Raw genomic sequence first — 19,490 nt, 5'->3', positions numbered from 1 at the left:
CACGTCAAAGTAGGCTACTCAATACACTGAAATGCTCACTAACATTAATCCAGATCATCGGAGGTCTTCAGTTTTAGGCTACCTCTAACAAAACATAAGCATCTGATTAAGTCACCTCTGATAAAGTTGACAATAACCTCCGATTATGTCACTCCATGAAAAAAACATGTTTTTCACGGTTTTCTCGAAATCGGCTCTAACGATTTTCTTCAAATTTATACCCTAAATAGCTATTTATAAGCCCTATCAACTGACATGAGTCTCATTTCTGGGAAAATTGCAGGAGCTCCGTAATATTCCTGAGAAGAATGAATTCTGTTAAATTTCTATCACGATTTTCTCAAAAATGACTGGACCGATTTTTTTCAAATTCATACCCTATATAGAGTTATATATCAGCTCTATTAACTGGCATGAGTCTCCTCCCTGAGAAACTAACAGGGGGTCCACCCCATCCTTGAGAAATTTACTTTGTGAATTACTTTGTAAATTTACTTTGTAATTTACTTTACTGTGAAATTTAATTTTACATTTTATTTAATTTACTGTGAAATCTACTTTGTAATTTACTTTGTAAAGGTAGGTAGTTAGAGCAGTTTATTCAAAAGAACACATGTCGATATTTTATTTGTAGAACAGCTGTTTTGACAAATTTTAAAAAATCCTCAAATTTCATAATTGAAACAAAGGAAAATGTACTTTGAAAACATTGAAACTACTAAGTAGTTTCTGAAAACAGTTAATCACAGTTATTGAAAACAATAATCGATAATCGTAGTTTTAATTATTTAGCCGCCAATCGGCATTATGTTATCCCCCTAAATTATCCTAGTTTAAGAATGAGGCTTATAGATAAATGAGCAAGGAAAGTTATGTGAGTGCACCACACCAGATTTTTTTTATTTATTGATAAACAGAACACAATTCTCTAAAATGATCGTGTTTATTTCACAGCTGGCTATACGTCATCTTATGAATTTCGGGGATGCGATATTTTGATTTTTCACATACTCACTTTTTTACTACCCAAAGCTGTTTCAGCCAGGGATGAATTATCCTTTTAATGTCGTTCAGCGAGTTTTCTCAAGGATGAGACCTAGTGCAATCGAATCTTTATATCATAAACCTACTATGTTCCAAATTTCGTGAAAATCGTTAGAGCCGTTTTCGAGACCCGTTAAACATGAATAACCAGAAATAAATAAATATAAATAACCAGATATATAAATACAGAAATTGCTTAATATAATAGGATTTGGGAAACTAAGGGTCGGTTTCCGAGCTCGGGATTTAGTTAAGTTCTAGACTTTAAACAGCTGGAGTCAGAAAATTGGCTTTCCGAAACGGGGCGTAGTCATAGTCAAAGTCACGTTTAAATTGAATTTCGAAAAACTAGAAAATTGAACACAAATCAAAATAAAGAGAAAATAGTGTGAAGTTTCAGCTATTTTGATTTATTTAGGAATGTTTCATTTCGTCAAGGAAAAACGTTTCCAATTATAAAAATCTGATGTGGTGCACTCACACAACTTTCTTGCCGTTATAAAAAAAATGATCAACAGACGCTAGTGTACCCGTGCATCTCAAGTCTACTTTTCCAAGATCTGAGCCAGCTGGTGACAGGACAGTAGCGCTGCAGACACACGAAGTTTGCTATCTCTTCATAGTGAATGATTTAATAGAATCAACAGTTGGCAATTGAATAATCTTATTTTCTCTAATTTCGAGCTTATTTTCAATTTTAGGTGAAAATGCTATTGAACATTAATTGTAGAGATTTTTATTCTTAATCTTTTCCACTTGAATTTTTTTGTTCAAATTGTATCTGAAGCCTGATAATTGGGAATCTAAAATAAAAATTTGCATAGATGGGGCGATGCTCCTGAAATTTTCACAGATAGAGACTTGTGGCAGTTGATAGAGCTTATCAATGACTATTTTAGGTATGAGTTTGATCAAAATCATTGGAGCCGTTTTCGAGAAAATCGCGAAAAACCCTGTTTTTGACAACATTTTCGCCATTTCAGCCGCCATCTTGATTCGCATTTGATCGAAATTGTTGGTGTCGGATCCTTATATTGTAAGGACATTACGTTCCAAATTTCAAGTCATTCCGTTAATTGGGAAATGAGATATCGTGTACACAGATGCACATACACTCATACACACACACACACACACACACACACACACACACACACACACACACACACACACACACACACACACACACACACACACACACACACATACACACACACACACACCAATACCCAAAAACCACTTTTTTGGACTCAGGGGACCTTGAAACGTATAGAAATTTAGAAATTGGGGTACCTTAATTTTTTTCGGAAAGCAATACTTTCCTTACCTAAGGTAATCGGGCAAGGAAAGTAAAAAATGAGAAAATAAAGATTATCATAAAAACTACGACTACGCCACGTTTCGGATAGCCAATTTTCTGACTCCAGCTGTTTAAAGTCTAGAACTTGGCTAAATTGTGGCTCGGAAACCGGCCCAGAGAGAAGAGTATTCATTCATCTCTTGTGTAATGTAACTATCAAGTTTGCTTCCTGAATTCTCTATTTGTATTCTACTATTCTAATGTGCAGCCTACATTGAGTCACATCTGGCTACACTTTTTTTTCACAATCCACTCCATTCCAGTTCAAATCAGAATACTTGAACTGAGTAGTGCAACTGATCAAGTTGGTTTCCTGAATTCTCTATTTTTACTTTCCTTGCACTATTACCATAGGTAAGGAAAGTATTGCTTTCCGAAAAAAATTAAGGTACCCCAATTTTTAAATTTCTATACGTTTCAAGGTCCCCTGAGTCCAAAAAAGTGGTTTTTGGGTATTGGTCTGTATGTGTGTGTGTGTGTGTGTGTGTTGTGTGTGTGTGTGTGTGTGTGTGTGTATGAGTGTATGTGCGTCTGTGTACACGATATCTCATCTCCCAATTAACGGAATGACTTGAAATTTGGAACTTAAGGTCCTTCCACTATAAGTATCCGACACGAACAATTTCGATCAAATGCAATTCAAGATGGCGGCTAAAATGGCGAAAATGTTGTCAAAAACAGGGTTTTTCGTGATTTTCTCAGAAACGGCTCCAACGATTTTGATCAAATTCATACCTAAAATAGTCATCGATAAGCTCTATCAACTGCCACAAGTCCCATATCTGTAAAAATTTCAGGAGCTCCGCCCCATCAATGCAGATAGATTCCCAATTATCAGGCTTCAGGTACAATTGAAACAAAAAAAATCAAGTGGAGTAGATTGAGCATGAAAATCTCCACAATTAATGTTCAGTAACATTTTCACCTGAAATTGAAAATAAGCTTTAAATTCGAGAAAATGTGATTATTCAATAGCAAATTATTGTTGATTCTATTAAATCATTCACTATGAAGAGATAGCAGACCTCATGTGTGTCTCCAGCGTCATTGCCCTGTCACCAGCTGGCTCAAATATTTGAATTGTAGACTTGAGATGCGCGGGAACATTAGCGTCAGTGATCAATTTTCATAACGGCATGGAAAGTTGTGTGAGTGCGCCACACCATATTTTTGTTCTCAGTCACGATTGTACGATTTCTGCGACATTATGGTTTCATTCGCTTCTGTCACGCACCTCAATCAACTCATGCTTATTCCATAAACAAACAAATGCTGGAAAGCCGTTACTCCATTTATTTACTACTAAACTCAAAAATTGCTGACTCCATCAAGCAATTACTGGCAAGTCAGCTATTTGTGGAGCGGAAATTGTAGCCATGAAATCGTTCTCCACCCTCCAACAGATGATACTGTTTCAGCATGTAGGCTAGTCGAAAATCAGTTATCGATTCTCTACGCCAACGAAATGGGCTCCGAATTAGGGAGGCGAAGCTCGATAATACTCGATGAAGATATTTCTTTTAGATTTCACGGGTCAAGTGGTTTAATCTCTTCCGATTCATCGCATTTGAGGCTTATATTCCGTAGCTTCCTATTCCTTCAGATTTCCTTGTTATTTTTTGTCTCAGTTTCCCTATCTGGTAATAACTTATTCTGCTCTTCCTAAAAGATCTTCCTGCTCTTCCTAGATTTTTTCTTGTTTGATAATATTTATACTTTTCGTGTAGGCTACGTAGGAACGTTGTTGAAGTGGTTTGTGAAGGCTGTATGTGCGTACAGACTTATGCGTCACTAAAACACGTATTTCTCTTTCCATCAGCTGATGCTATTCTTACCATATCTGCATTCATACAGAAACATTGAGACTCATTATTATATAATGAGCATAGATAGCACCAGCTGATGAAAATGAAATGCGTGTATTCGTGTCGCAAAAGTCTGTCCGCACCTTAATACAAAATATACGTATTATATGACGGAATAGTTACATAGCTCATGACACATTTCAGTGTACACATTTTACTGTAAATTTTACAAGTCAAAAATGCAATTGTGCGTCATCAGTACAGAAAAAAATGATCTGCTGCCGAATGTATTATTCAAATATGAGAAAATCAATAAAAAACATTTCAACTTGAAAATGGCCTATGGTTGGAACTAGTCATTAAAATATTTTGAATGAAAAAGACTAAGATATTGTCAAAAACCCACAGATTTATTGATACTTAGAAAGACCGGTTTCGGTTATTACACCATTGTTAATCCAAAATACAATCTAAAATACTAAAACTAAAATACAAGAGTAGCAGTATTTATACTAGTAGGCGAGTACTGCTATTGGTCAAGGGCATGAACGCCTGCCATTGGCTCAGCTAGACAGTCTTCTCCCACTCAACGGTGTGACAAAATGGCGGTTTAAGCACCGCCATGATAACAAAATTTACTTTCAGTACAGAATAAGAACCAAGAAAACAATTGTGAAAGATAATAAAACACATATGTAAAAGGGAAAAACTATTGACTAATGTATCAATATCTGTGTCAATGAATCTGTGGTTTTTTGACAATTTCTTAGTCTTTTTCATCCAATATGAATAATTACCTCAATATCAACTTCTCAACTACATAAAAATAAAAATATTTTAAGTTTTTAACAAAGTGTACTACAAGTTTTTATATTGTTTTACTATTTTGAACAAAATTAGCCCATTTAAGTAAAGTGATTTCAAATATGAGATTTCTCTTGAAAAACTAGTTGCTAATTTTAGTAGCAATGTCAATCATACTAAGATCAGATTTCGGTTGGAATTTGTGTACTCAAAGCCGTACTATATAAACTGAGTGTAAACAGTGTGTACCGATAGGCGAGTAGGCAAGCAATTGATTACTTGGTCGATCTCGCTACTTTGAAGGTTTACTATTGGTAGAGAATAATAGGTATGTCAAAGTTTAATTATTATATTATTCCTCCTTTCAATAAAGGGCGTGCTTGACAAGGCCAATAAAGGGATCCCATAGAAATCACTGTTTTGTGTAAAGTTGAGCTCCAACTATATCCAGCATTCTTTTCGATTTTAATAAAGAATACACAGCAAAAATGATGTAACTTGTACTCCATTGTGAGTAATGATTGTAGTAAGTCCATCTGTTACATTTAGGTAGTATAATTTTTTCCTACAGTTACCTTGAAAAGTGACCATTCCTGCACTAATTACAGAACGCAAAGAATCACTTTTCCGCTCTAGTGCGCAAAATATTACTTTGCATACTCTTAATACTTTGCGTATCATCTTGCAGCCATCCCAATCAGCTGTTGACATTATCGGTAGACATTGGCGTGTATTTTGAATGCAAATTTGTTCTATCTATATTTTTTTCTGATTTTCAAATAAATTGAAATGAAAACTCATTAAATTAAACATTTTGAATATTATTAATTATTCATTATTTCAGATAATATTTTTTTCATTCATCAATTGATTAGTTGAAAAATTATATAGAAATTAAGATTTACTCACAATTATTCAGATTTTCAAATTAATTGGATTAATTTAATTTTCAATTTGAATAAATTATCGATTATTAATTTTCTATTGGATTATCAAGTTGAAAATAAATTAAAGTTGTTATTAATAACAAAATTATACAGACAAACATTTGATGGATTCCAGCCATCATTTTACCCATAATCAACCACTTCCCATATTCAATGGTAACTGTAGGAAAAATCTAATGTGAAATACGTGCACAAAGTTCCTCTGCTGCACTCAAGAAACCATTCCCCCCTCGCCTTTGGCTCGTGCGTAAACGTTTCTTTCGGTGCAGCAAACTGTCACTTTGCGCACTAGTTGCACTAATAACTATTTCCGGGTAGGCTATACAATATTCTCTGATAAACTTTTATAATTTCACTCAAAAGCCTAAAGTTGAGCTCCGACTATATCCAGCATTCTTCTCGATTTCAATAAAGAATTCACAGCAAAAATGATGTAACTGTTACTTCATTTCAATAATGATTGTTGTAGGTTCATCTGTTACATTTAGGTAGTACAAATTTTCCCGGGTATGCTATACAATATTCTCTGATAAACTGTTATAATTTCACTTGAAAGAGAGCAGTAAAGTGAAGAAAATTCAAATTGTTACTCCTCATTATCATCTTGTGCAGGACTAGAGACAATCAAGAAGCTATGACTCCATGTTGAATTGCCAAAACAGAACAGACTCAATTGTGCGTGTCGTGCATTACAATAACATGCCTAGTTCCTGTAATCTATCATTAATAATATGTCAATGCTATTCACATCATATTAAGGGGGTATTGATCTGTTCATGTAGGACCCACAATCCCAACGTTGTTTGAATCAACGTACGACACAATGGTAACACTAATGTGTAATAGATTGTGTGCTGTTCTATACCATTTAACTAATTTATATTACTACTTTTTCAACGATAGATGGAGTTGGCTACATCATTTATACCAATATCATACCACACTCCTTAAACAAACACATTACATAAAAATTCAACTTAGTCTGAAAATACTGAATAATCAATATTCTCGTATTATATAACCAGCCGTCTGGCTCGCTTCGCTCGCCATATCCGTCTAGCCAGGTGGCTCCGCCCCCTGGACCCCCGACTATCCAATCCGATCGTCCAAATATGAGATCAGTGGGCTCGCTTCGCTCGCCTGCATTTTTCATTTGAGCATGCTTCATTCCATCAGAAAGTCAAAGTACTGAGACTATGTTATTTTCCTGTTATATCCTCATGCTTAACATGACGTGTATCTTTAATTCCGTTTCAAATGAAAGTTCTCTTTTCCAAGACCGTTAAATATTTCTCTCTTTCCCTTTTTCACTCTCTTTCCCTTCACTCACACTGTCTGTTTTTCTCACACAGTCTTACCATCTCTCTCTCTTCCTCTTTCTCTTCCTAAATCTCTCTTACTCACTCTCTCTGTCTCTCAAATAAACGCAGAAAAGCTGAGAAAAACGTTGGAAAAACGCTAATTTTGGGCGTATCTTTGGCGTTATTTCAAATTCCTTCTAACACAACATTATTACACCCCAGCTGAGTTCTGTAGTAAATTTGAACATTTTCTGTTCATTTGTTCTCGATAAATCTGAGAAAGCGCAAAAAACGCTGGAAAAACGCAGATTTGGGCGTATCTTTGGCGTTATTTCAGATTCTTCCTAACACAACATTATTACACCCTAGCTTAGCTTCTGTACTAAACTTGAACAATTTCTGTTCTTTTGTTCTTGATAAATCTGAGAAAAAGCGAAAAACGCTGGAAAATCGCTAATTTTTGGCGTATCTTTGACGTTATTGCAAATTCCTTCCAACACAACATTATTACACCCTAGCTTAGCTTCTGTACTGAATTTGAACATTTCCTGTTTATTTGTTCTCGATAAAGCTGAGAAAACGCTAAAAAACGCTGGAAAAACGTAGATTTTGGGTGTATCTTTGGACATTTTTCCAAATCCGTTCTTAGTGCGCCTCTAAAGAGCCAACTGAACATACCTACTAAATTTGAACGTTTTTGTTCCGGTAGATTTTTAGTTCTGCGAGTGAGTGAGTGCGTCAGTCAGTCAGTGAGTGAGTGCCATTTCGCTTTTATATAAATAGATGTGGTTCATGGAAGTAGTGATAAGTTTGATATCTACAACTGCCCAACGTTAGTAGACAGCCTGTAATGTTGGTGAATGGAAAGCTCATCAATTGTGGGAATAGTAGAATTATTGAGAAAATCGTCTACTAACTTTGATAACTGCCGAACTCAGTAGACAGTCTGTAATGTTGGAAATTGAAAATCTCATCAATTGTGGGAATAGTAAAATTGTTGGGAAAATTGTCTTCATAGTGAAATCTCGATACAATAAATCTTTTTATACTAATGAGCCCCTTCCCCCCCCCCACAACTTGCTAAAAATTTCGCTGATATTCTGTTTTATTGAGAACAGTGGAAAGTCGAGAGAAATGTTCAAGTTGTATTTAATTGAGTTGCATTGTTAGACATTTGAAACAGTACATGAAATATGAATTAACATCGGAATGACCAGGGTTGAAATAGAAACTTCAAATTCAGTCATCTGGTAAAATATGTAAAGCGGTGGATACGAGTAGATTGTCTCGGTTTGGAATTGTGTGCCTGTAGTGCAAGCCACTACTAGAGTGGAGCTCCACAGAAGGCTTCATTGGAGAGGCGTGTTTAGAGCGGTCTCTCTCTTTAGCAGACTGAGGCTACACGACGACTCCACACTTCACTCACATTACAAGCACCTCATTCTCGGCAACCTGCTCTATAATGTGAATGTGACTTGTTCCTGCTATTTGTCGAGTGCACTTTCAACTGCACAAAAAATCGTTTCTCTTAATATGCTCTCATCTCTGATCAATTTTCCAAGGTCATGGCCAAACAAGGTTGAAAAAGAATGTTATTTCATTTAGAAATTTCTCATTATCCTTCTGACAAATCCCAAAATAACTGTGTATGGTTGACAATATACTGCTGTGGAGTAGTAGTACCGTACTAAAAGTTCTCTACAAAGAATAAGATCAAAACTTCCATTTGTATCCAAGTTACGCTGATATCAATTTTTTTGTTTTATACTTTCAGGTGTCAAGTGTGTGTTTTGGAGATTGTTTCACTGATTATTCATGCACTGATGTATGAATAATCAATTTAAATGATTAATAGATAATCAGTATATATTAACAGAATTCTCAGGTATTGAATCGATTATATCTACGAGATTACTATTCCTCAATACTGTAGCTAGAAATAGTATCAGTAACACGATACTATGAAATGGTTTAGTTCAAATATTATAGTATGAGTCCTAGAGAATGGTTTCTAAGAATATTTTATGAGTAAAAAGTAAAATAATTAAATGATTAAATGGTGAATATAGGGCGAATAATCCCCTAAGGAATGATTAATGAATTATCGATATATAGTTTTTAGTTATCGAAGCGATCATATCAACGATTGAATTACTATGCATTGATACTGTAGCTACATACATCAGTAACACGATACCATGAAATGGTTTTGTTCAAATATTATTGTTTGAGTACTACAGAATGGTTTGTAGAATGTAGAATGCTTGTAAAAAGACAACAATAAATTAATCTGTTGCATATCCATACTTTTCCACTATTAAAATTAAACTGGAATTTTAAAAAACACTTTTCTAGTGAAAATGCACTTATACTGGTAGTGACGATCGTTTTGACCTGTTGTTGGTCATCATCAGACTGTAGGAATTGACGATCGTCAATGTAAGTGCATTTTCACTCCAAAACGGTTTTTTAAATTCAAGTTCAATAAATCAATGCCTACATGGTGAATATAAGAGGACTATTCCCCTAAGAGGAATGTTGTAAGTTTGCTGAAATTATTACCTGATTTCCTGAAATTATTGTGCAAATATCATCCAACAAAGATGCGTGATAACTGATTGATAGAATTCCTTAAAACAAAATTGAATCTTTAAAATTGGTCTTCAATATCAATAATGTATAATTATAAGAAAAAATATTTTGAAATAGTTGTAAAATCAGCAATGATGGAATGGAATCATAATCTTGATTGAAATGAGAAATCACTCTCGTGATTCATAGTTCTAGAATTACATATCAGTCTTTACCGTTCAATGTTCGATAAATGCTTTCAATTTTCTTTCAACTTTGAACATAGGAAACAACTCTACAACTCTCGGAAGCAATTTGTGCCATGACGTTTCCGAGGAAAGTTTTTATACCTCAACTTTTCTACCACCGGATCCACAGTTCCTATTCTACAAAATCACATTAAGTTCCTGAAGATCAGTAGTTATTACCTAAACGCATTCTTCCTGTTTCAACTTCTTCAATTTCGCTCCTGATTCAATAATCACATCTATATTACAAAAACGTAACATTACACATATGAAGGCTCTTTCTATCTCTTTTGCTCTTTCTCTTCAAGACTCATTCATGCTCAAGTTGTAAAATTTCTAGACAACAATAGTAAGCTTCATAACTTTCAATCAGGCTTCAGAAAATTCCATTCAACTGAGACAGCTCTGCTTCGTGTCACTGATGATATAAGGTTAGCTATGGACCAAAGAAAGGGCACCATCCTCACCCTATTTGATTTTTCTAAAGCATTCGATACTGTTGATCATACAGTCCTTCTGAATAAGTTGGCTATTCTTGGTTTCAGTCACAACTCGTTAGTTTGGTTTAAATCCTATCTATTAGGTAGGAAACAATGTGTATCCGTCGGTGACAATATGTCTACTTGGAAAAACGTTATGCATGGAGTACCACAAGGTTCAATTTTAGGCCCTCTCCTCTTCACTTTGTATGCTAATGACCTTTCTTCCATTATCAAATTCTCCAGTTTCCATACTTATGCAGACGACCTTCAAATATATTTAAGCTGTCCCATAACAAAAATTAATGAAACAGTTGGAATAATGAATCAGGATATCAATTCGATAGTGGAATGGACAAAGAAAAATGGCCTTAAGCTTAATCCCATCAAAACACAACCCATTATAATTGGATATTCTCGTCTTATAAACAATATTGACCTTGAATCGATTCACAAAATTAGTGTAGACGGTAATGACATTCCTTACTGTAGCTCAGTTAAAAATTTAGGCATTATTATGAAAAATACTCTTGACTGGTCAGAACAAGTGAACAAAACTTGTAAAAAGGTATTCTCATCTCAGCCATGCATGCATTGAAGAAAATGCACGATATTCTCCCTAGAAACATTAAATTATTATTGGTTCAATCTCTCATCTTCCCACATTTAATGTATTGTAATTCTGTTCTTAACGATATGCAAGTCACTCTGAATGATAAACTACAGCGTTGCCAAAATTATTGTCTACGTTTCGTCTACTCTCTCCAACACCATGATCATATCACCCCAGCCCACATTGCTAGTTCAACATTAAAGCTTCCCGATCAAAGGCTTTTTCGAATAGTCAAGCTTGTTAGAGATATCTTGAAATACGGTAATCCGAACTATTTTAAAGATGATTTCAAATTTGTCTCTGGAGGTAGGAGGATAGATGCTTCACATACTAGAACCGGAGAAAGTACTTTAAGGATACCCAATCATCGAACTACTATTTTCACAAAATCCTTCTTAGTCAGTGCCTGTCGTGCATGGATGCACTTCCTGTTTCTATCAGGTCCATCGAGAGCCGAGCGAGCTTCATCCTGACTCTAAAAAAAAAACCTTTGGAACAAATGACTGAAACTGTCCGGCCCTAGAACGATCACATGACAACCATTCCCCACCCATCCAACAAATACAAACATTTAAACCTGTTTTAGAATGAATTGTATATATATATATATATTATATAAACTCATGTTTTTTTTTAATTATCCACTGCATACTGCTGTATACTACTGGAAGTTGATACCCTGATCTACTTTCAGCCTACTTCATTTTATTAATCAATAATTTGATCTTATCTACCTATATAATTATTTTACTTTATCAATTTTCTGTTTTTTTTCTCTCAAACATTTATATTTATTAAAACTTTCACAAAATTTCCATTAATAAATAAATCCTTAGTTTAATTAATTAAATTAACGTTTTGGTAGAGAGTTAGTGGGGAGGATATTTTTAATATTCTTTCCGAAGAATGGACATTGATATGTCCAAAGCTCCGCCAATTTATGTAGATGCATAACAATATAATTATCTATAGTTATTATATTACAAATTACTTTTTCATATCATATACAGTTCAATAATTATTTTCTTAGTCTATATTATGTAAATTCATCTATAATTTTGCTGTATTGTAAGCTATTGTATATAAGTGTATAAGCCAGTATTTATTGTTATCTACTGATTCAGACTACTTTTGATCATAAACAGAGACCTAAATAAGTTATTACTGAGGTATAAGAAATAACTGAATCGTTTGAGCCTGAAGCGTTAATAAGATTATGCAAGGGTGAGACTTCCGGGTTCTAAATCCCTATTACCGTTTATTTGGATTAAACCAGTAGACTTAAGAAATCTTCCAATGTAGACTCATCTCCCTTTCATTATTCAATCACTGATTGAATAAAGAACATTCTTGGAGTTGAGTTTTCATTCATTGATCGATTGATAGGAATCGCTGTTCACAGTTTACTATGAAATGAATGAATAAAATGATATCTAGTATGAACGTTATCGTCAAGTTGAGGGATTTATATCCAAAATAAAATCAACCAAATGTGGAATAAAATGTGGAATATTACGAATAATAGTGGGTTACGATTGGAAAAATCTGGTGTGGTGCACTCACACAACTTTCCTTGCCGTTATGATAACTGATCAACTGACGCTAGTGTTCCCGCGCATCTCAAGTCTACTTTTCTAAGATCTGAGCCAGCTGGTGACAGGACAATAGCGCAGCAGACACACGAAGTCTGCTATCTCTTCATAGTGAATGATTTAATAGAATCAACAGTTCCCAACAGTTTTTGATTGAAATAATAACATTTTCTCGAATTTCGAGCTTTTTTTCAATTTTAGGTGGAAATGCTACTGAACAGTAATTGTAGATATTTTTATGCTCAATCTTTTCCACTTGAAATTTTTTGTTTTAATTGTATCTGAAGCCTGATAATTGGGAATCTAAAATCAAACTTTGCATAAATGGTGCAGTGCTCCTGAAATTTTCACAGATATGAGACTTGTGGCAGTTGATATAGCTTATCAATGACTATTTTAGGTATGAATTTGATCAAAATCGTTGGAGCCATTTTCGAGAAAATCGCGAAAAACCCTGTTTTTGACAACATTTTCGCCATTTTTGCAGCCATCTTGAATTGCATTTGACCGAAATTGTTCGTGTCGGATCGTTATAGTGTAAGGACCTTAAGTTCCAAATTTGAAGTCATTCCGTTAATTGGGAGATAAGATATCGTGTACACACACACACACACACACACACACACACACACACACACACACACACACACACACACACACACACACACACACACACACACACACACACATACACGCGTATAGAAATTGGGGCACCTTAATTTTTTTTTGGAAAGCAATACTTTCCTCACCTATGGTAGGTAATAGGGCAAGGAAAGTAAAATGTGTAAACCTCATACATAGGTCGTCGTCAAGACATTTGAATGAGAAACATTTCTGCCAAATGTAATAAAAATCTATTCAAGTTAACATTTTGGTGAGGGCTACTCTTATTCATCAGGAAATGAAAAATCCAATTACCCCCCATTAAAAACGTTTATTCACAACATATTTATGCCATTTTCAAGGCTTGAACTTCGATTTTTTATCTCCTGATATCTATCAAAGTGTTTATATGAAAATTAGTCAAAATAATGCGATACATATAAACAGACAAAAGCAAATCTGGTCGAGTGGATTCTTAGAACTCACTACGCGTGGTCATTGATCTGAAATCGACAGGGAAATAAAAACATCAACGGGAAACCAGATACCTGTGGTTTCATATCCTTCAGTAAGATAAAGATTCTACGATTTGTTTAGCAAACCTGTTACACGTCTATTGGATTGTGGATGGAGACGTAATAGGCTGAAGTTTGCTCTCACTTGGTTGATGATTTCAACAGTAGAAATGTGTTTTTTGGGGAAACGTGGTGCTAGAGGCTCAGTTATTTATTTTCCAACTATCAAAGAAGATACTACTAGCCATTGGGTATGGACAAAAGGTGTGCCGTATTGGAGTTGTGAGGTAACAGTTTTAATTTTCTTGAGTTGGAGATGTCTTTTTTCTCTAAAAACATGAACTTATTTCATATGAAGTTGACTGTATTTCAATACTGATTTCAATCTGCTCAGAGAAGTAGGTAATCTGCATCTGTGTATTATGTAAACAGTGGTCCCTACATCCACAGGGGAATGGGATTTCGATACAAGTTGGGTTGATCCTTTGCGAATAAACTAACTTGGAAGCTATGAAGACTGATCGCCCATGATTAGATAGTGTAGCCCAATCCAATTTATCGCTTTGAATATTGATATTGTAGACTACTGGGAAAAATATTACAACATACAATAGTGTTGGGTAGCCAATACATCCTCATTGTAGACAAATATTATTGGCTTCTCGCTATTTCGATATCAAACTACAGACTTAATATTTCAAAATTAAGAATATACAAAACATTGTTGTATTGATGAATCAATGAATCATTGTATTAAGAATCTTCAAATATGTTATCTATGCTCAAATTACCAGAACATGATTGCTTCCCCCAGTCCCAGAAGATTCCGCATAAATTTTAGACACCTGTGATTTGAGTTTTTTTCAATCTTCATAGGTATTGAATGGCTTGTCTTATTAATTGTCCAGGCAATGAATGCTCAAAAAAGGGTAAAGAGGGAAAAGTTGGGAAGACAATTTTTGACCCTGCAGTTGTATTTAGGGTAGTAAGGAGGTTAACATATCAAAAGTTCCCACCCCTACCCAATGTACTAAGGGGATGGGGGTGGTTTAAAGGTACCATTTTTTGGTTTCTCGCATAAAACTCAAAAACTATGCATCCTAAGGACTTGACTGTCATATAACAAAATTAAAGCTTACATAATTACCTTCAAAATTCATTTCACAATTTTTTCTATATCTCCTCTAGCTTTCGAGATATCCGCGTTGTGACATTTTTGAAAAAAAACACGTCTGCCACCAATTTTTTTCTATTTTTGCTCTTATAACTTTTTAAAAATCGATGGGAAAAATCCATATATACTATGCTAAGGGAGTAGGGGTGGGGACTTTTGATATGTTTACCTCCTTACTACCCTAAAAAGAACTGCGGGGTCAAAAATTGTGTTCCCAACTTTTCCCTCTATAACCTTTCCTTGACTGGACTATAATGGTATCAGGCATCCTTACGAGATCTTACTTATCAATTTGGGAATACACATAATATGCATATTTTAGTCAAAGGATATCAATTTGACAACAAATCAATTCGACAACTAATGAGTTCGAAGATGATTTAATACTTGTATTTAGAACTATACTACTAAAGATGTATAGACTAAACTAAATTGACTATTAAAGTAGTATAGACATCTAGAGGACTAATGTCATCTTGAAAGATGTTTCAATACTGAAGGCTATTCAATACCTCTCTTTAGAACTACTAGATGATAAAAATATTGTTGTAAATCTATTGTTGGATGAGATACGGATGTATCAGCTGTTCCATACGAATGATGATAGTCATAAACGTAATGTTTCCCAGATAAATTGAAAATCCATAACGATTGGCCGGCCTGCTGAAAATATGTTGCATGTGTTGAGGAATTAGTTTGCGACTTGCGACTGATATCATCAATCATTCTTGGAATAATGGGGAATTGATCGCCCCTGCGTCCATACTACAGGAAAACAGCAAAAGGTGGAAAAAACATATCCATCAGGAGCAATGAGAATGCATCTGAGTGGTGCGAGAAACTAACAGCAAAACTTAGTCTGATAAAACATGGACTGCAGTTTCTACTCTGCTGGTTTTGTTTTTCGCTGCAAAACTTCTCTAAACTACATGACCGATCTTTCCAAGTACTTTTTATTAAAATTATTATTGAATACTGTGGTCTAATTTGAGAATGAAATAGCCTAATATTAAACAATGATAATGATAACAATGGTTAATGATAGCAACCCTAATCTATAAATACCTGTGCTGTTTTGAGCTGTGTTGTGTTGTATAACACGTAACTCATATTTCAAAATTGTTGTGATAAAAATACTAGTAGTTCTGTGAACAGTAGACCTCGCGCAGTTAAAAACCACAGCCATCTCTAATACTGTCCATCAGAATGAATTATGTCCTGTCCTGACGTGTCGGCGAGATATCGGTGTATAAATAACTAATGACTGTTTGGGTTGTTTTATCGACAATAATCTGTTGCAAAAAACTATGCTACTATCATCAAAAGCTTACCGAGTTGAAAGAAGAGGAAAGTCGGGAGAAAATAATATGCTACTTCGAGTTATTAATTGCATGCCTCATTGCTTGCAATAAATAGTCCACACGACAGCTGATTTTTTACCAAGTTACATTGAGATATTGAATTGCATGCGTCATTGCATGCAATTAATAATTCACTCGACAGCTGATTCATGATGAATAATAATAGACTGATTTTTACGGTAATATTGGCGTTCGACAGAGACTCCTTCTCCTTTTGTATTATCCTTAAAATACAACATTTCAAAAAACCTTATGTATACGTCAAAAGTGCGAAATTCAAAAAGGAACATGCCTGTCAAATTTCATGAAAATCTGTTGCTGCGTTTCGCCGTATATGCGGAGCATAATATAAACATAAAGAGAAATGCAAAACCGTCGACTTGAATCTTAGACCTCACTTCGCTCGGTCAAAATCTCCACTTCTCTTCACCTGAATCCTGAGACACTCTCTGTTTTGAAAACTGTAAATAGTCAATCAACATCAAATATATTGAGAATCGTAATGTGAAACTAGGAATGAGAACTGGAAAACTTCACTTATCAACAAGGTGGAAAGTTTTTATGAGTTTTCTTTCGTATTACTGAAGTGTGTTAAATTCAATAAGAAGTCGTAATTGTGTGGGTCTAATAAGGAGATCTTGTGTGTATTTCTCTCCCAAATTCTTCTCTCCGTTTTTAATTTTTACTTTCCTTGCCCTACTACTATAGGTAAGGAAAGTATTGCTTTCCAAAAAAAATTAAGGTACCCCAATTTCAAGTTTTCTATACGTTTCAAGGTCCCCTGAGTCCAAAAACATGATTTTTGGGTGTTGGTCTGTGTGTGTGTATGTGTGTATGTCTGTGAACACGATAACTCCATTCCTAATTAACCGATTGACTTGAAATTTTAAACTTGAGGTCCTTATACTATGAGGACCCCACAATAAGAAATTCAATAAAATCCAATTCAAGATGGCGGATAATTACTAAAAAACCATGTTTTTCACGGTTTTCTCGAAAACGGCTGTAACGATTTTCTTCAAATTTATACCATGGATAGCTATTTATAAGCTCCATCAACTGACATGAGTCTCATTTCTGGGAAAATTGCAGGAGCTGCGTAATATTCTCGAGAAAAATGGCGGATAATTACTAAAAAACCGTGTTTTTCACGGTTTCCTCGAAAACGGCTTTAACGATTTTCTTCAAATTTATACCATGGATAGCTATTTATAAGCCCTATCAACTGACATGAGTCTCATTTCTGAGAAAATTGCAGGAGCTCCGTAATATTCTTGAGAAAAATGGCAAATAATTACTAAAAAACCATGTTTTTCACGATATTCTCAAAAATGACTTGACCGATTTTTTTTCAAATTCATACCCTGTAAAGTTATTTATCAGCTCTATCAACTGGCATGAGTCTCCTTTCTGGGAAACTAATGGGGGGTCCACCCAATCCTTGAGAAATGGACTTTGTAACCTCCTTCTCGTGCATGAGGTAGGTAGGTAGAGCAGTCTATAAAAAGAACACATAGTCGAGATATTTCATCTGTAGAACAGCTGTTTTGACGACTTCTTAAAAAAATAATCGGATTTCACAATTTACACAAAGGAAACAGTACTATGAAAACAATTATATACAGTAGTCTGATAGTTTCAAATATGTTGCCGCCAATCGTCATTATGTTGTTATTCCTCTAAATTATTCTCGTTTAAGAATGAGGCTCACAGTTCAATGAGCAAGGAAAGTTGTGTGAGTGTACCACACCAGATTTTAAAATTTGTGACCGAGACCATCAACATTGTTACTTATCGCCGTCAATGTTGTAAGTGAGCTGAGAAGAACAGTTGGCCAGGTGCGATCATTAATCAAACGGTGTTTATCGTGGCTCAATCCGCTATGCGCTTGCTTCCCTCTAAGCTTGACACTTGTATTTCGTTTTTGCAGCGGCTAACTGATGAATCCAATTTTTTTCATTTCCAGGAGGAATTACCTTTTTACTTCACCGTTAGCCTTGCTTACCTGAAAATCCAACCATTCCACTACCACTCTAGTTGAACACAGTTTTTTCTTCCTCAAGACTAATTCTGATCTGCCACAATTCCATTTAACGGCTTGAAAGCATCTGCACATTTAAAGCCTTAAATTCAGATTAAGTTGGATTCCGTTGGAATTTCCATTGACTTTTTCCAAAAGAGGCTTCAGTTTAGAATAAAATGCACAATAATCACCACTTCCTAAGAGTCTTTGTAAAGGATAATGTTATGAGTTGCTGGCACAACCATCCATTCAACTAAATTTCTCTCCGTACTTTCGAAATTGGGTTGCATAATAATTGAATCACCTGTAAAGCCCAGTTTATACGATGCCAATTGGCGAGACAATTGTCATAAGGCAACTGACTGGCATGAAATTATTGTGTTCGTATAAACACTTCAGGCCAATTGTCTTGCCAACTGTCCTAACAATTGGCCCGAAATTCAACTGTCTCCGGGAGTAGACTGTGGACAGTCAATTGGGCCCAGCGAGCCCCCCACCACTCGGAATCTCAGTTGTCTCGACAATTGGCGCCGTGTGAACGGTGTAGGCCAGTAGCGCTGTCTTGTTTTTGCCAGTTCAGTCACAACAGATCACGACAACGCGGCCATATTTAGCTGTCAACTGCCGTGCTAATGGCCGCGTATAAATATTCTCGTTTAACTGGCCTGGCCTCCGACAATCCGCAACCACTTGATGACAATTATTGTCCAAAGACAACCTGTCTCGCCAATTGGCATCGTATAAACGAGGCTTTAAAATGCGTACAGGCTTAAGGTAGACGCACACAGATCGTCATCGGACGGACGGCACTCATCGGAGGACGGATCGGATGATTAGATTTGATGCATTGTTTTCAATTGGAGTGCGCATACCTACACGGATGAATTGAAAACAAAGCATTAAATCTAATAATCCGATCCGTCCGATGCGTGCCGTCCGTCCGATGACGATCTGTGTGCGTCTACCTTTATGCGCCATTCCACTTTTCATCAGCTGATGTTATGCTCATTTTATCTGTATTAGTACAGGAACAGTAAAATACAGCTTTAA

General features: G+C 35.3%; 1 protein-coding gene across 13 annotated transcripts in view; it reads left to right on the top strand.

The window, feature by feature from the left end:
* The window catches only part of LOC111054844 (pleckstrin homology domain-containing family G member 5), a 322,094-nt gene that overhangs the window by 186,233 nt on the left and 116,371 nt on the right, over positions 1–19,490 (top strand). The window contains exon 1 of one of the 13 annotated variants that reach the window (XM_039424921.1): positions 14,009–14,169. The exons of the other annotated variants lie outside the window; for them this stretch is intronic. Coding sequence (XP_039280855.1) covers positions 14,035–14,169 — 135 coding nt within the window. The 5' untranslated portion in view covers positions 14,009–14,034. Of the gene's footprint in view, positions 1–14,008; positions 14,170–19,490 lie in introns of those variants that run through there. 13 annotated transcript variants of the gene reach the window in all.

The sequence above is a fragment of the Nilaparvata lugens genome, chromosome 3 (genome assembly GCF_014356525.2).
Source record: "Nilaparvata lugens isolate BPH chromosome 3, ASM1435652v1, whole genome shotgun sequence".
Taxonomy (NCBI): domain Eukaryota; kingdom Metazoa; phylum Arthropoda; class Insecta; order Hemiptera; family Delphacidae; genus Nilaparvata; species Nilaparvata lugens.
Note: the sequence above shows the minus strand (reverse complement) of the source record. Positions and strands in the feature narration are given on the sequence as shown.